General features: G+C 47.1%; 1 protein-coding gene across 1 annotated transcript in view; it reads right to left on the bottom strand.

The window, feature by feature from the left end:
* Positions 1-17,906, bottom strand: part of KRT222 (keratin 222) — a 222,264-nt gene that overhangs the window by 79,624 nt on the left and 124,734 nt on the right. Inside the window, exons 5-6 of the mRNA XM_086924213.1 lie at positions 13,034-13,207; positions 2,061-2,189 (exon numbers count right to left, since the gene is read on the bottom strand). Of these exons, the coding sequence (XP_086780339.1) occupies positions 2,061-2,189; positions 13,034-13,207 (303 nt within the window). The remainder of the gene's footprint in view (positions 1-2,060; positions 2,190-13,033; positions 13,208-17,906) is intronic.

The following is a 17,906-nucleotide window of genomic DNA, read 5'->3' as shown; positions in this document are numbered from 1 at the left end:
GAGAATGATATGTCTCACTCAGGTATCAGAATAGAGAACTTCCCAAAATGAGGTATCCGGACAGCTGTGAAGTTCTTTGACCCAAAGTAACATAAATCAAGATTTAGAAAAACCCATAATACAATTGAGAATATTCCACTTTTTTTATGGGAGCATAAATGGCTACGAGAAGATTTATTAAACGCCTGAGGTTTCCAAACGTTTTACAGCTACGTTTGTTTCAACCAAAGATTCCACTGCACAGGCCATCATCATGCGGTCCTTGCAAATATAATGTAAAAGAGAATCACGATTTATTTTTTTCAACATATTGTTTTGGAGCAAAGATGAGTTATTATTAATGTATAAACTAAAACATTTTAAAAACACTCTATTTGCGCTCATTTCTCAGATCTTTCCACCAAACTTCCAAAAAGGATTGTTTTGCTTTTAACAGTGCGGTCTAGGATGTCAAAACAATAAATATTGTGTTGCACTGCACTATAAATGTACACTCTAATGTGGTTATGCTGATGGGCTCCTTTGCCAGGGTCCTCTGAAAACATATTTATAGTAACGTAATGCGTGGCGACACCTTCTGCTAGAGCAAAGCTGGATGGAGGGCAATTCATCTGGCATCTCCTATGGAGGCTGGCATGTGTGTGCCATCTAAACAGTGTAGGTCTTCTGACGTGAGCAACCTCCAATCCCTGCCCAGTGAGCCATGCATCATCTTCCTGCTGGGAGAGCTGCGTTGCGTAGCATCTGAGCAAGGGGTATGAACTTAGACGGAAGAGATATATCTGGCATATTATATAAGCAATGTAATATCTTCTTGCCGCAGAGAGCAGGCATTTTAAATCCTCAGAGAATGTGATGTCTTCGTAATTGGAGAAGCGGGGGAGTCATGCTCTTTGAACCATGCGATATAATCCAAAATGGGGGGGAACTGCAACTTTATATCCGCCGAGAAATGCTAAAATCTTCATACGGTGGAAAGCCTGCCATTTTTATTCTATGGCTAATGTTACATGTTCCTATATGGCAGAAGTAGGAAGAATTATAACTTATGAATAGCGTAAAGACATCATATATTGATGAACTAAGGGGGATAAAATCTTAAAACTGGTGTGATATGTTTCTAAATCGGAGAGCTGGGGCTTCATTTCCTTTAATAAATGTAGTATCCTAATGCCCTTGAGAGCTTGCCATTTTTATTCTGTGATAAATGAGATATATTCCTAGATCGAAGCGCTAAGAGGAATCATAACCTATGAGTAACGAGAGGTCATCCTAAACAGGAGAACTGGGGCTATACATCCTCTGAGCTGTGCAATATATTTCGTTCTAGGACAGCTGGGGTGTTAAAAATTCTGAACAATGAAGGAGAGGGTTGTTTTTATTGTCTGCGGAATGTGATACTGTCCTATGCGTGAGGGGTCCAGATGCGTATAACATCTGGCCAATGTGCTGTGACATCTTCTTCATGAAAGAGCAGGCGTTTTATATATTCTGAAAAATAAAAAATATCTTCAAACGTGGGAGAGCTTGCCTGTTTTTTTTATATGATGAGCTATGTAATAACCTCCTACGTGGTACCGCCAATGGGAAATATATCCTATAAGTGATGTGACATCTTCCTATGTGGAGAGGTGTTTTACACCTATTAGTAGTGTGATACATACCTACGGGGAAGAGCTAGAGTTTTATATCCTCTTAGAAACTGGATTGCTTCCTACTTAAGAGAGCTTGTCTATGTTTATCACGAGCAATGTGATGTCTTACTACGTGGTGGAGCGGAGAGGTATGACATCCTATGAGTCACGTGATATGCTCTTATTTGGAAAGAATATTTTAAATCCTGGGAGTACTGCGACCCCTTCATTCATAAGGGAGTTTAGTTGGCATATATCGTCTGAGTGATGCAATGTCATCCTAGGGAGAGATACTGTACAGCGCAAGCATCCTCCGGCACAGGTCAGCATGTGGTAAAGCCCGGCTCTAGAATATTATACGCTGCAGGGCAGGTGATCCAGAGCCACCTTCCTATATGATGAACTGCTGCGCTGATGCCTCCTTACCTTTGCATGAAGGGATTCCATTTCCACTTGCAGGTGCATCCACTGGCGCCTGGCTGCCTTCAGCTCCGCTCTAGCTTCTTTTAAGTCTGCTTCGTCTTTTGCCAGACTTTTAGCTGCTTCCTTTTCCAGCTGTCCAAGTAAAAAAGAACTGTTTAATAGACCATTCCACTTCAACATCCTGTCCCTTGGGTCGCTTCTCGTTGAAAACACTCAATAAGATGTTGTCTACTAGTCTGCTTTCTGAGGTGCAATGTGTGTTCAACTTAAGGGGCGTTTCGCATTTCTAGTGGTGCATCTTTGCAATGGTTCTACTGTTTTAAGTGCATGCCTGCTTACATCTCTGTAATCTGAAGGCATCAGCGGCAACGCACTCAAACTTTTCACATCATTCCTCATAGGACGCACGCAAAGAATCTGCATCCAAACTATAATTTTCGTAACCAAACACAGCATCTGCTGTGTACGCCAGAGCTCCTCGCTCAGCCCCACCCTTTGCAACATCTACGTGGCGCCACTGGCCAATATCGTCCACAACTACGGACTTAACACCATCTCACACGCCGACATCACCCAACTCATCCTCTCCCAAACCGAAGACACCACCAGAGCGAATGTCCGTAACACCATGACCAACATCACGTACTGGATGAAATCCAACTGGTCAAAACTGAACACGGACAAGACGGAAGTGCATATCTTTGGTGAAACCCCCTTTGCCCCTGCGACAACTCCCGGTGGCCCTCGAACCTGCTCTTACCCACACCTCCCATGCCAAGAACATGGGCATCATATTAGACAGCAATCTCTCCATGGAGCACCAGGTGAACACAGTAGCCTCCCCCAGCTACCACATCCTCCGTAAGATCTTCAAGTGGATGTCACCCAGCACCAGGAGAACATGCCCTCACCAGCAGCCGATTGGAATACAGAAACTCACTCTAAGCCGGAATCACAGCCCAACTACTGAAACGACACCAGATAATCCAAAACACAGCAGCCAGACTCATATTAGATCTCCCACGACAGTCCTGTATAACCCCCACCTCCGAACCCTCTATTGGCTCACAATCAAGAAGAGATGCCATTTCTCTCCACGCATTCAAGGCCCTCCACAACGTTGGACCTGACTACATCAACCATCGACTGACCTCCCACCAGCACTCCAGACATCTCCGCTCAGCCCACCTAGCCCTCGCACCCGTCCCACGCATCTGTCGGGCCTGGGGAGGGGGTCGATCATTCTCCTACCTCGCTGCCAAGTCCTGGAAGGAACTGCCCCTGCACAACCATACCTCCACCACCCTCACTGACTACAAAAGAGAGAGCTCAAGACATGGCTGTTCGACTAATCAACTCAACGGCCTATAATCGCATACCCCTCGGGGTGAAAAGCCTCGCTTTAAAAGTCCAGATAGATTGATTCTACTTACCTGTGCTAAATGTCCCGCTTACTTCAATCTTACAAAAGGACATTTGACTACTGTGCCAAATTGTAATTTCAGCAATGACCAGCAGATGGCGCTCGCTTACCAAAAATGTAAGAGGGGGTACAGTGACATCGATCGGCAAGTTTAGCAAAAGTCTTCAGTTGATGCATTGGTCTGCCGCCTTCTGAACCCTTTCTGATACGTGTCATCTTTGATGCTGCCCTGATGGGTCCGACTCTGGCTGAGGATGTTGTAAACCTCCAATGGACGCGTCAGCCACGGCAATGCACGTAGTGGGCACTGGGTGATTTCAATGAGAACTAGTCATATTTACTGGTACGACACAACACACAACTTGGGGAGCCCCCAGCATGTATGGAGCTGCACTCCCCGTGGGCAGGTAACTTGCTTTGGCCTTTAAGAGCTGTATGGGCTGCACGGAACTCTCGCCATGGAGTTGGTGTTGAACGCACCAGGACTGCCTGGCCATTGGGCTACTCTAGCATCTCCAGGGTGGGCTGCAGGCGGAGGGCTGCTTTCAGAGCTAGGTGGGCTGCCATAACCAGCCATGCACACATGGCCCATTCTAGTCGCAGCCTCCTGCAGAGTGTGCCTCGGTTGAAAATTGTTTCCAGGGTTTCTTATTGTTTCCAGGGTTTCTTATGGCTTCCAACATGGCCCTCCTGGGACAATCTGGAACAGGCACTTTATGACTGTGCTTTACAATCGGGCTGGTGGTGATTGGCTGATGTTGCTTTACATGCGGAGACCTCGGTCGACTGCTTGAATTCTAATGTTGTTTTACATGCTGGGGTCATTGCAGAACCCTCGCAACAACATGCCACCTGCGCCTCAAGAGAAATAGCAAGGAGGTCCAACGTGCCTTGCATAAGAAACTGTGCAGACACAGGAACAGATTTATAGTTGATTGTATGTGTTATAAGCATTGTAACCAGCAGCATATATGTGCAGGTAAAGGACTCTATCATCCATGCGTCCTGAGGGCTGGATCTCTTGTCTGAACTGCACAGGCTTATCATGTTTAAACCCAGGGCCAGTTGCACAATGGTAGGGCCTCCTCTGTAGTGTCTTTGTAACAGAGGCAGAGCTGCAGCCTGACACCTTCATCTGTTTAATATTATGTTTTGTGAGGGATTGCTCTGTTGTATACCGTAGATCTGAGTGGCATTTGTGCAACTCAGATGAAGACGCTGTTCTATATTTGTTGTCCTTCAGAATTTATGCAACCACTGGGATATCTCCCTTGTCAGAAATGCACTCTAGAATCAAGTGTGTGATGCAGGATAAAAGACTGATGTCTGAAGCACAACCCTCTATGGTTTGATTTGCACTTGGCGCAGGGCTGCTGTCTAAAGTGCACACCTGTAACATCTCTGTAAACTGAGGAGCAGCTCTGCTGTCTGAGTTGCACTCCTTTAAAGTTGGCCTGTTGGCACAGGAATGTCCCTTGATGGATAAATAGGAGTGTTACCCAGCCTCGAATGGCCATCTGCGTGTATATCTGGCATCCTGACTCTTTCATTTGGCCTTGGCAACAGACTAATCTAAGCATGTGCATAGTGGCCCAGGCTTGACTTTATTAGATCCGGGACCTATCATGTGACCTGGAAGGGCATCAGCGCATGTCCTCATTGTGGAAAATGGACCACTGTCTGTCGTGGGTTTAGAGCTGTGAAGGCCCAATGGGGGCTTCAACTGGCGACTTGTTGAAGGGCTGAGCGGGGTTGCAACTGATGAATTGCTGAAGACCCAGGCGAGGCATAAACTGCTGAACGCCTGAAGGCCCGGGTGAGGCTGCAACTGCCAAATTGCTGAAGACCTCAGCAGGGTGTATGATGTTTCCACACGATCAAAATGATCGCGGCACATCACAACGCAGCTTTTACAACGCAAGTCGTTACCATGACTTGGGCTGTAGGGTTCTGGATTTAGGAATAGTATGATTTACTAATCCAACTTCAGCCTACGTACAGTAGGGAAGGTGTTGGAATAGTAAATCTACTATTCCTTAGTCTAGAGCACCCTCCAGTGCAAGTCGTGGTAACGACTTGCGTTTTAAAATCTGCGTTGTGATGGCACTGCGGTGTTTTGACCGTGTTGTAAAGGTTGTTTACCCCTGAGCAGGGCTGCAAATACAGAAGTCAGCTGGACATGGGGTAAACTGACGATTATGGAGGACCCCTCCACGACTACACAACATGTGCGTCAGTCGGGACTGAACCACTTTATGACTGCTGAGCGATGGACTGCACCCACTATGGTTGGGATCGTGACCATCCAGGGCTCGTTGGCAGGCCCTCGTCCAGCTGCACTGGACCGAGCCCCATAGCCTTGATTAGACATCTCGCGGATGTGCTGCAGAGAACGGCCGATGCCCTGTCCGACAGACTGCAACAGAGCCCTGCAAGCATTTCATGGCTTTCCACAGGCACACATGAGGAACCCCTTAGTGTGCAAGGTGGCTTACTTATGAAACGCTTTTACTTGTGACGCAGTAAGACAAACAGACTGAGCACATCTTGTGAACTGTGGATGACTGAGACTGCTCTTAAGCCTAATTCAAGCTACTCTTGACTGCCCTTACAGCAAGGGCGACTGAGTACTCAGGGACAACCCGGGAAGGGGACAATGAGGAAACGGGAGGGTATAGCACCCCCAGGAGATAGCACCCAGAGCAGCTGCGGCCGCTGCAGTTAAGAGCGGTGGGGACGGCTGGGGGGGATTTTGAGAGACGACCACGAGGGAAAATTAAATCTTTATTTACAATACCCTTGTGGTCGTCTCTCGTAATTCCCCCTAACCCCAGCTGGCCCCACCGCTCTTACCTGCAGCGGCTGTGGCTGACCCAGAGACATTTATATAGTACATGAATCTTACAATGTGTAGTACTGCATTCAACTGTGTGATTCAAGTACTTTCTTTCTTCACTGGATTCTTTTTTATTAGATCTGTTGGTAGATTGTTGAGCTCGGACCTCTTGCACTCTCACGCTACCTCCCTGAGAAGCCGGTGACTGCACCATCACTACCCTGAGAGTCAAGTGCAGAAGGGGTTGTACTTGGCTAAGTTTGCAGATCCATAGTGGGGCCGGCTCTGGGTCATCAGCTGCAAATGACCTCAGCTCCCACGGTTGAGGTCAGTAGTCCCTACTAGCCCTGTGGCCCTTCCCAAATACAGTCTGACAGGGTAAATTAAAAGTTAGCTGTTCTATCTATATCTGCATTAACTGTGTAATTAGAGGAGTATCAAACACAAAAGGTGATGGGAGGCTGCTTGCAATAAGTCTAATCTCTGGCAATCACTCGGAGTAGTATTCCAACCTATGGTTCTTTTGCCCACCTGCCACCTCAATTTGGGCCCAGCCATCAGCAAATCATTCTCAACCCTGCATCAATAGGAACAGTCAAGCCGAACAGTCAAGCCGAACTGCCAAGCCAGGTCCTCCCTGAACTGGAACACAAGCAACCCAAATCTGACATCGCCCTAATTGTAGCTCTTCAGTTGGATGTGGCTTGGTTCCATAATCTGAGGAGTATGCCTGTTATGAGCTGCAAAGGTGTCAAATCTGTGTCACTTGATTGACAGCTTGGATACCTGAGGTCCATGCCTGTATCATCTGTGCAGTCCAAGGCATAGGCCCGCGGTCTGTTGTGCACACCTGCAATATATATTCAACTGGATGGACGGATCCGCTGACAGAGATTCACATTCGTAGCATCTCTGTATCCTTTCTCAGTAGCTCTATTGTATGTGTTGAATTCCTGTATCATCTGTGTAGCCGAAAGGATGGCTCTGATGTAGGGGGTACATGCATCATCTGCTCAACCAGGGAGGTAGCACTGCTGTTTCACGTGTACTTCTGTGACATCTCTTTAAGGATAGATTTGCTGCTCCAAGTGCACGCCCATAACACTTCCGTAACCAGAGAGATAACTCTGCTCTTGAATGGTATACCCAGGGCTTTAAGTGGGCCGGGTCCTGCAAGCAGGTGCCGAGACAGGTCCCTATCAGGCTCTCCATTTTTGCCCTCACCATCAGGGTAGGAAAAAAACCTTCAGTAGTACCTGCCTTTGTTGCAAGGTCAAAAGAGACTCGTTATAGTTCTTTCACTGTCTCATCATTTCATAACGGAAGCATTTTCAATATTATATACAACAAAGCCATAGTTGTGGCTTATTTAGCTTCTTCAACTAACAACCATTGACAAAGTCAAAAGTTCTGGCTTGTTGCAGGTGTAATGTTACTTGTATTATATATATGGGTGCACTGACAGAAGCAGAAAAATACAAGTTGGGCGGCACACTATGCCAAGCACAGAATTTTAGCTTACATGTTTTTAAGCCACGTCCTTAATTACACCTACCACGCCCCTTAGAGAGACCCTTCAGTTTTTTATCCCACTTAAAGCCCTGGATATACCTTTAATGTCTGTGTAACTAGGGTGTTGCTCTGCTGTCTGAGAAGCATTTCTGTAACTTCCGTAGTGCTCTCTAACCTCTGTTCAGTAGTCCCTTATCATCCTGATAATGTGGATGTACCACTGCTTTCTGATGAGCAGAACTCAAACAGCTGCATAACCGGTGGCATGGTCCCATAAACTCCTGTAACATAACTGATGCACCTCTCCCCTCTTTATTTTAACATCTGTACAAGCTGAGGGCCAACTCTGCGGCGTCAGTCTGAGGCTTTTACCAAAATCGGTTTTTGTTACCATAAAGTACCCCCACTACCCACCTATCTGTTTCTGACAACAATCTGCACTTCTGAGACAGCCAACGCTTGCAACTATGTGCTCTGGCAAACAAGAGCACACAGGGCGTCAGTGGACAGCAGAAGACTCAACATCTCACAACCTACACATTCTGAACTTTATCACCCTCCCCTTGGGCCCCAAAGCTTACTAACCTCTAACTTTTTCACCAGGTGAGATGGCCCTATCTCTGTGGTCCTTGCATGTTCTCTCTATCCTTCCTTACCAGGTAGGTATACAGCCGCTAATCCTGAAACTCACTGCCTGCACCTCTAAACTTGTCACTCACGCTCTACTTTATTCTACCACAGGGACAGGGAGCCCCCGGTCTCACTGCCTACACCTATATAAACTAGTCACTCCGCAGAGGTTACCACTAACACTCACTGCTTGCCCCACTCACCCTTTACCAAATGGGGACAGAGCGCCTATGACAGGAGAGCCTCCCTGCCTGCACCGCTGTAGTCCACCACCCATCCGTGGGCACCCCTGCCTGCCCCTGCCCTATAGCGTGGCCTCCTAGGCTCGCTCTTTTCTAATTCTATCAAAATGGGAACCCCATCACTCAGCCACCCCGAAACAGATTGACCCTATCCTTAAATCTTGCTGCCCATTCATTTCTAATCATGGCGTCTGGCAGAACCTAACTCACCTCTTTACCATCCTAAGCGACGAGGCCCCAGTCCTTGGAATCGCTGCCTGAAACTCCTATGGCAACCTATCACCGAGCCTTACAGGCGGCCCCCGCCCTCTCAGAGTCTGGGGGTCCACCAGTAGGCTGCTTGGGCTGGATCCATGTCAGGTTTTCAGGATATTATTTTTACTAGAGAGGTGGCCATACAACAAAAGGGAATTTTCAGGATAACCACAATCCAAATGATTCCCATCAGCTTAACTGCTTGTAAAAATATCCCATGCTGTTGTCTCGGCCGTTGTGGACCAATGCTGGACACGCCAGAGGTTGACAGCATCAATGCATCGGCCACCATGTGCGCAGCCCTCTAGTCAAGACCAACCCTACAGTGTGCTGTTGAGGAACCCGGAAATGTGATGTAAAGTTGTAACAATATTCTTGCTTGTCACACTTGCTTCTTGCTTGTTAGTTCCCCTTTCCCCCTCTCATGGTCCGACCACTATGCGGTGCCAATAGAATTGACATGTACTACTCTGGACAGTTTGGAAAGGATTCCAAGTAAGAGGGTAGCTAGGCGAAATCTTAAGAACATCTGAAACAACCTGCTTGCCCCTATGATCCCCATTATTACAATCTCTCAGGAGGTAGACGTATGTCTCTCGGTCTCGCAGTTTGAGAAGGCTGTCACTGTGGCTCTAGATGAATTTGCTCCGGTCCGTTTACGTTACTCGGCCAGGAAAAAGCCGTCAGCTCCCTGGTTCTCAGAGTCTTTAAGACTTCTCAGGCAGGGAGTTAGGAGGCAGGAGCGTCTCTGGTTGGCCAGCTCGGACATGAGGGAAAAAGAGGCCCACAAAACCTTATTGAGGGGCTATAAGGCGGAGATAATAAGAGCTAAGCAACAATACTTTACCGCTTGTACCATCTCACTCTCCTCCCCGAAAGAGCTTTTTAAGATTGTGGATTCTCTGACTACCCTGCAGGTTCCTGATCCGGTTATTTGCTCTCAGCTGTTGTGTAACAACATTGCCTCTTTCTTTCAGGCGAAGATTGCTGATCTGTATTCGGCATTAGAGCTTCAGAAGGCTGAAATTGCGGATTCCTCTGGTTCCGCTGAGTTTGTTCTATCTACGGTGGAGGTTGCCCCTTTGGGACGCTTTTCATCTTTTCCTCCCCTTGTATCTCAGGAACTAGAGGACCTGCTCTCTAAGACTAGATCAGGCTCCCCCTTAGATGCCTGTCCTCTCACGCTTCTCAAGCAGTGTAAGGAGACCCTTTTACCTCCCCTCTTGGAGATCATGAATGGGGCAGTGAGGTTTGGTACCTTCCCTCAGCAATGGAAAAGGGCTGTGGTGAAACCATTACTTAAGAAGCCAACACTTGACCCTGGGGTATTTAAAAACTTTCGCCCCATTTCGCTGCTTCCTGCTGCCGCAAAGATGCTGGAAACACATCTTAATAAGCACCTCGAGGCCTTTCTGGAGAACTCTGGCCTGTTAGATCATTCGCAGCACGGATTTAGGAGGGAGCATAGCACCGAGTCGGCCCTTACCATTGTGCTGGATAATATCCGCACTCGAGCTGATAGGGGCCAGACCACCCTCCTCATCCTGCTAGATCTCACTGCTGCGTTTGATACCCTCTCTCCCTCGGTGTTAACATCTCGCCTGAGGGAGATTGGAGTGGAGGGGTCCGCTCTTGATCTGCTGACCTCCTTCCTAGACCAGAGGGAACAGAGAGTGATGCTGGGGGAGTTTCTATCTCCATCCCTGTCTGTGCAATGTGGGGTTCCCCAAGGGTCAGCATTAAGTCCGACCCTCTTTAACATCTATGTGACCCCACTTGCCAGGCTGATAAGATCTTTTGGGATGGAGGTAGTTTCCAACGCCGATGACACCCAGATCCTGGTCTCCCTCTCCCAGCCCGTTCATGAGGTTGCCTCCAATTTTAGATCTTGTTTAGAGGCAGTCGCAAAATGGATGACTTACAATTCATTAAAACTGAACGGGGAGAAGACGGAGATTGTGGTGTTTGGGGGAAAGGAGGACATCTGGTCGGCAAATTGGTGGCCTGCCTCATTGGGAGCGTGTCCGGTACCCACCGCTCTGGCAAAAAACCTAGGAGTCCTGATTGATCCTACCCTCAATATGCGTCAGCAGGTGAACAGAACAGTCTCTACCTGTTGGGGCATAGTTCATATCTTGAGGAGAATTAAACACTACTTATCCCAGCAGGCCAGAAAGCAAGTTGTGGTTGCTCTTATAGGCTCCCGACTTGACTATTGCAATGCGCTGTATGCAGGACTCGGTAGGGGGCTGCTGCAGCGCCTTCAAATGGTCCAAAATGCGGGAGCCATGTTTGTGTTGGATCTACCCAAACGTGCGTCGGCCACTTCCGCTAGGAAGGCGTTGCATTGGCTACCTGTTGAGGACAGGATTTCTTTTAAAATCCTGTGCCTTACCTTTGGCGCCCTAGCGAGAAATAGGTCAGTGGGGATTGGGGCTCTTTTGGCCCCTTATAGCCCCTCGAGGAATCTGCGCTCCGCCAACAAATCTTTGTTATCTGTACCACGCATTCGCAGAGCCAAATGGGGTGGCAGAGCTTTTTCCACAGTAGCACGAAAAATGTGGAATGCTCTTCCCGTTGAAATTAAGGCCCTTCCCACTCTTCTGTCCTTTAGGAAAGCTTTGAAGTCACGGCTATTTGCCAAAGCATACCCGTAGTTTTGCCTCTGCCTTTTATGATTTATTTTATAGGCGCCTTGATGCCTTCGGGTTTTAGTTGCGAGTTATACATTTTCATTCATTCATTCACACGATACAACAGAAGACACGAAGGTCAATTTATTTACAGAAAGTGACAAATGTGGATGTGTCACGAGGCCTTCCTTCTATGAGTTAGGTCTGTTTGTATTATCTGAGGCCTAACAATAAACGTAACATCTGTGGAGCTGAAGGACCTTTGCTATTCTGAGTTTGCAACTATAACAACTATTTACTTAGTAGGTGTGACATCTCGAATGAGGAAAAACCACAATTGATTGGCTGGGATCTTAACTCCTGCAGTTGCAGTAAAGCATCCAGAGAACTCAATTAAACTTCTCCCACCTCGTCTGACATAAAATATGGAAATTACAAACTCATAACATATAAAACTGTCAAGACAACAGCAATTTGAATGTTGCGACAGAGAGGTGTAGTCCCATGGCTTCCTTCCAGCGTTGAAACCATTTACAATCTTACATTGCGGCAGCAACTCACAACCTCGCCTTCGATAATCATCACCCTGGAGATAATGGAGATTGCATGCGTACACCGACTAAGAAGGCGGCTTTTTGGATTTTGAGGTTTGCTGCAGGTGGGTGTGGGCTGTAACACGAAAAATGTCCCTGTGTGCTAGCGGAAGCTAGGCCCCTCTGGAGCCATACTGGCTGCGACCCAGGGCAATGTATCACATCTGACATAGGAGTCTGCAGGAGGTAAATTACAGAGGAGTAATGACCCGGAAGTGGATACTTTATTGCCATGCTTGATGTATAGCTTCAGTTCCAATGCCCCCTCATGCCGTCCTTACCCACCACCCTGGGCTGTCCTTGCCTGGGGTAGTCTCTAGCCTTCCCGCCCCACCTGTGCCCCTGAATGCCTCCTGTCTACTGCTGGGTGCCCCCACCCTGTCTCCTGCACCCTCCCTCCCCCCACCAGTGGATGTCCCGTGCTGCTCAAGTGCCACTTCTCACTCGTATGTCCCCTGTACCCCCAGCTTGCTCCCTTTCTGATTTTACCCTCGTTGCCCATTCATGCCAGCCATGACACCACAGCACCCTTCCTACCCTTTCGCCACCCCCATTTTCTGCCTTGACACGAACTGCCCCGTCCTTCCCCTGCACGCCTCCTCTCTGAAGCATCAGCCCCCCCCCCCTCCTCCTCCGCTCAGATCCGCCCTGTGACCCCCGCCCCTGCGCACCTGTCCGGCTCCTGACTAAAAGCACATACCCCTTCACCTCAGTGCCGCACCCGTCCCCCTGTCCCTGCCAGAGATGTCCCCAGTCTGTCCATGCCTGTAGATGCCCCCTTTGTACCTGTATCCCTTCTGCATCCCTCTCCGCCCACCTGGATCCTCCCCGCCCCCATCCCGGATGTCTTACCTGGGCCCGGGCGGCGGGCAGGCCCCGCGGTATGGGCGAGCGGAAGAGCAGCTCCTCGTAGCGCCCCCTGAGCTCGGCGAGCAGCTGGGACAGGGCCATCGCGCTCCCATCCTCCTCCGCGGCTACCAGCACCTCATCCCGGGGCCGGGCGGCCTGCAGCCGGCAGCGCAGCGCCTGCAGAGAGCGGGAGACAGCGTTAAAGACACAGCGCCCCTGACAGCAGCGCCCCAGCGCCCCCGCGCTGCACCGCACGGCGTGCGGTACCGATGCCAGGCAGCGGAGATCACACCGTGCGGGTCATTCCGCCGCCCTCGTCCTTGCAGTGACTGTACAACGGTAACGGAAATAAGCTGAGGCAAGCATGGCCTTTGTATGCGAAAACAATCTGGCAGGAGGGTCGCATTAGTTCAGGAAACCAATGTGTTTTTTTTTCGCAGCTGCATCACAACATAACTTTTTTGTTGAATGCCATTTTCAAAATTTTATATTTTCTCAGAAAGCACACATTTGTTATAACGGTCCCTAGCACTGAAGAGAAGTGCATTTTGTGGGTATACGCTCATTGTGTAAGAGCAGAATGCCATCACACTGAAGTAAACACACGGGTGTAGAGGGTTGACCCACTGCCCAGGCTGTATGCTTTAGAGTGAGGAATAAAACTGTGAGTGACAACAAAAGCCCATTGGATGATCAGGGCTGCCTGAGCGTCCCAATAAGTAATAATATTATAGCTATTGACCCTCCCTAAATCACTACTGGAAGCTGGGAACACCCACCTTAACAGTTTCTACATTTTGAACCTCAAAACAGTGAACAGACGTACAGAAACAAGTATATATCAAACAAATATACAAGTTATGAAATATTTTAACACAAAATCGAACTTTTAATATCTTAAAGACGAATGATATGCTAGACTCTAGTGGATCACTTTGCCTTTTTTCTCCATGCTCTTTTTGATCGACTCATACAGTGCTTCAATTGAGGCCACCGATTGTCCATACCAGATTTTGTTTGATGTACTCGCGCTATTCGTACGATTTATAAATGGATACCAACTTAATTTATAGCTACCAATTTAGAAATCTTTCGTCATTACAAAAAAATCGGCTTTCAATGTTGCTTTTTTATGTATATAACCCTCAAACCAACTTCAGATTTGCAGCACAAGCCCTCATCGTGTCATACCTGGACAGTAGCAACTTCATTTTTTGTGGTCTTCTGAAGTCCTTCTTCACCCTCATAAAGCCATTTTCCCTGCAGCAACTCACCTTATCATTGGGGCAAAAATGGTGATCGCATAACGTCTAATCTGAAGGACTTTCGTTGGCTCCGCCTTAAAGGCACACTTGACTTTAAAATGGCATGCATGACACACAAAGTGCTAATCCTGGGCCTTCTTGGAAGACATGAGCGGCACCTGAGGAGAATCCAGCCTCCATTAGGAAATTCCATAAACCAGAAATACAATCACAAAGACATCAGCATTCTCCTGCCAAGCCGTAGAGATTCTGGAATCAACCACCCAAATACTTGAGAATAAGTTCTAATTTGTTAACTTTACACAAAGTCCACAAAACCCACTACTTCAGAACCTAGTATCTAATGGGAGTCCCTGCTAGGTAGTCTGCCTGGCCTGTCCCTATACACCTTCCTGGTCTAATCTGTACTCCTGTATTCCTTGTATATATTGTCTATTTGGTACCTGCAACCTTAATTGATAATTGTTACTGTACTTTCATGTTTCTTCTAAAGTAGTCCGACGGACCTGTAGCTAGGTCCGCACCATATAAATATACAAATAAAATGAAATAAAAAAAATCCTTTACTTCGGACAATTGCTTTGAAGCTGTATATATATATATATATATATTCCACATTTGTAAAGCGCGAACAATCACCCGTAAGGGTCTCTAGGCAGTGGGAGCCCTCAGGAAGATTAAGCAAGCTATTGCCCAGAGTCACATGGTGCTGGGCTAATCTGCCACCAGATACGGGGATCGAACTGTGATCCCTAGATTCCAGCGTCAGTCGCCCTGGCCGATGCGCCACACCTCTCCCCTAAGCTGTGCGGTTGCTATCAATTTTGTGCAAGACTAGAAAGTGATTGTCTTCCCCAGGCCCTTGTTCTGTATAATCCATTTGAGAAGAGACCACAGTAGTTTAATCATAGCAGTAAAAATAATTCGGACAAATTGGTTTCCCAAGGATAAAAAAACCTGGCACACGTTGTTGGAGTGCGGCAACTGAAGGTAAATAACAATAATTGGTTGCCTTAAAGGCGACCTCCACTATAAGGGCTGTAGATTGTGAAGCCCTGATTTTTATTCTTAACTCTGGCCTAAGGGGGGGTAACAACTTGTACTCAGGATTACATTTAATTTCCTCATTAATATACCTTTGAGTATTATTTTATACTGAAACAATTGCTCTTAGGAAATTCCATAATAGTGCAATCTGGAGACTCTCACAATGAACAGAAGTCTAATCCTTATTTAAAGTTAGGTGGATGTGAGACATTAAGGAAAAAGTGGTAGGTGTCCTGTGCGTCGAATTACGAATGCATTGATGTTAAAGGTACGCTAAATAGTGTGGACAGGACATCTCCCACATTTTGGCAAATGCCTTATGTTGGAAATTGGATTACTGGCTGAGGGGAGTAAAACCCTATTCAAGCAGCAACCACAATTTCTGGCAGGTTTAAGTCACAAGCAAACCCCAAATTAACTTCTGGTAGCTTGGCACAAGCCGTCAGGCTTAACTTGCAGGCAATGTGTAAAGTATATTTGCAGCACTTCACACGGCAATAAAGTGAAACATGACACTAGAAAAATCCTACACCAATTTAGAAAAATAGAGTAAAATGTAATCCATTATTTCAGACAAAAATGACAAAAATCCTATCAGTAGAACAGGAACCAAGATAGGCAATTTCAAAGTTTCAAGTAAAAATAGTGCCTAGAAGCACAGAGCGCCGAATATGATTATATGGTTGCGCTGGACCAGGACCCTTTCCAATTCAGCTGACTGCGATGGAGTACAGGCTGGGAACAGGGACCAATTTAGAACTGCTGAATAAAGTACCTTAATTCCTGGTTGCGAATCGTTGCGCGATCCCAAGTCAAGGATGCGTTGCGCAGCAGCAGTTCTGAGAAGCTGTGATGCAAAGTTCTGCATCGTCATCAAGGATGCCGTTGACGAGGGGCTTGTGATACAAAATCCCATGTCAAGGATGTGTTGTGCAGCGGTGGTTCTGAGAGGCTGCGATGCGAAGTCCTGCGTAGTTGTCGAGGATGCAGTCGATGAGGGGCTTGTGATGCGAAGGCTTGCGTGAGGAAGTGTTATGCAGCTACTCTTCTGAGGAGGCTGCGGCCTGTGATGCGAAATTCTGTGTTGAAAATGCACAGCACAGCAGGGGTTCTGATGCGGCTGCAAGGAGATGATTCACGATGCAGCAGTTCTGCTCACACACCACAGCTAGGGTGGCAGAGCACCTTCAGGCCCACTTCCAAGGGTCCATAATTTTATAGAACAGTGGTTCGGAGTAGGCCTTATGCGGTCCTTTAAAGAAAACAGAGGGTGTTAGCGAGTATTTAATAAGTCGCTAGGGAGCATTGGAAGTAGGAAAAATTTGGAGTTTTTTATTTTTACTCTTTTCTCATAACAATATATAAAAATATATATACACTGTATTGCAGGTGCTCAGGTGAATAGTACGGTGCAGGACGTGACATAGGTGATCAAAGTGAACGAACTGTCACACACAACAAGGATAAAAACACACAACAATTATATACAATGGTACAAGTGAAATTCCTTGGGTAGGTCGACGGCGTTTCGATCTATATTGTTTTAGATCTTCATCAGGACAGTTGAGCCTCCTGAAAATAAAATTGGTTAGATTCCAGGCTATTATTAGGGATTTCAAGTGGCGATTGTTCACTTCTATGTAGGAGAAAACCTACTTGGAAGAAAATTGGGTCAAAACATAATCAGTATCACTGCCAAAAGCGTCTACGTCGCTATGGTAGGGGAAAAGTGCCTGAAAGCAAATAATGTGGGTTCACACAGCGCATTCGTCGCTATGGTTGAAGGGGGCGCCTGAAATTAATTATTGCAGGTCGGTGCGGCAGGCAAGGGGTCCGAGTACCTCTTTACAGCAGCTCATGTTTTGACCCAATTTTCTTCCAAGTAGGTTTTCTCCTACATAGAAGTGAACAATCGCCACTTGAAATCCCTAATAATAGCCTGGAATCTAACCAATTTTATTTTCAGGAGGCTCAACTGTCCTGATGAAGATCTAAAACAATATAGATCGAAACGCCGTCGACCTACCCAAGGAATTTCACTTGTACCATTGTATATAATTGTTGTGTGTTTTTATCCTTGTTGTGTGTGACAGTTCGTTCACTTTGATCACCTATGTCACGTCCTGCACCGTACTATTCACCTGAGCACCTGCAATACAGTGTATATATATTTTTATATATTGTTATGAGAAAAGAGTAAAAATAAAAAACTCCAAATTTTCCTACTTCCAATGCTCCCTAGCGACTTATTAAATACTCGCTAACACCCTCTGTTTTCTTTAAAGGACCGCATAAGGCCTACTCCGAACCACTGTTCTATAAAATTATCATTCTACCCCAGGTTCTACTGTATGGGGTTCCCTTGTATATAACAAACACACTTCCAAGGGTCCAGCACTGGGGTGGCACCACTTGGTGGCAAGACTGGAAGCAGACTGAGTCCAGGAACTGGGTTCAAGCTGGTTGGAGTCTTTTAGGTCCCTAAGGCTCTGTTCAGGAGGGCAGCCATCTAGCCCTTGGAGTCACTCTGGTGGTCCAGGGTTCAAGATGCAGGTCCAGTCCTT

This window comes from Lissotriton vulgaris, chromosome 5 (genome assembly GCF_964263255.1).
Source record: "Lissotriton vulgaris chromosome 5, aLisVul1.2, whole genome shotgun sequence".
In the NCBI taxonomy this organism is placed as follows: Eukaryota; Metazoa; Chordata; class Amphibia; order Caudata; family Salamandridae; genus Lissotriton; species Lissotriton vulgaris.
Note: the sequence above shows the minus strand (reverse complement) of the source record. Positions and strands in the feature narration are given on the sequence as shown.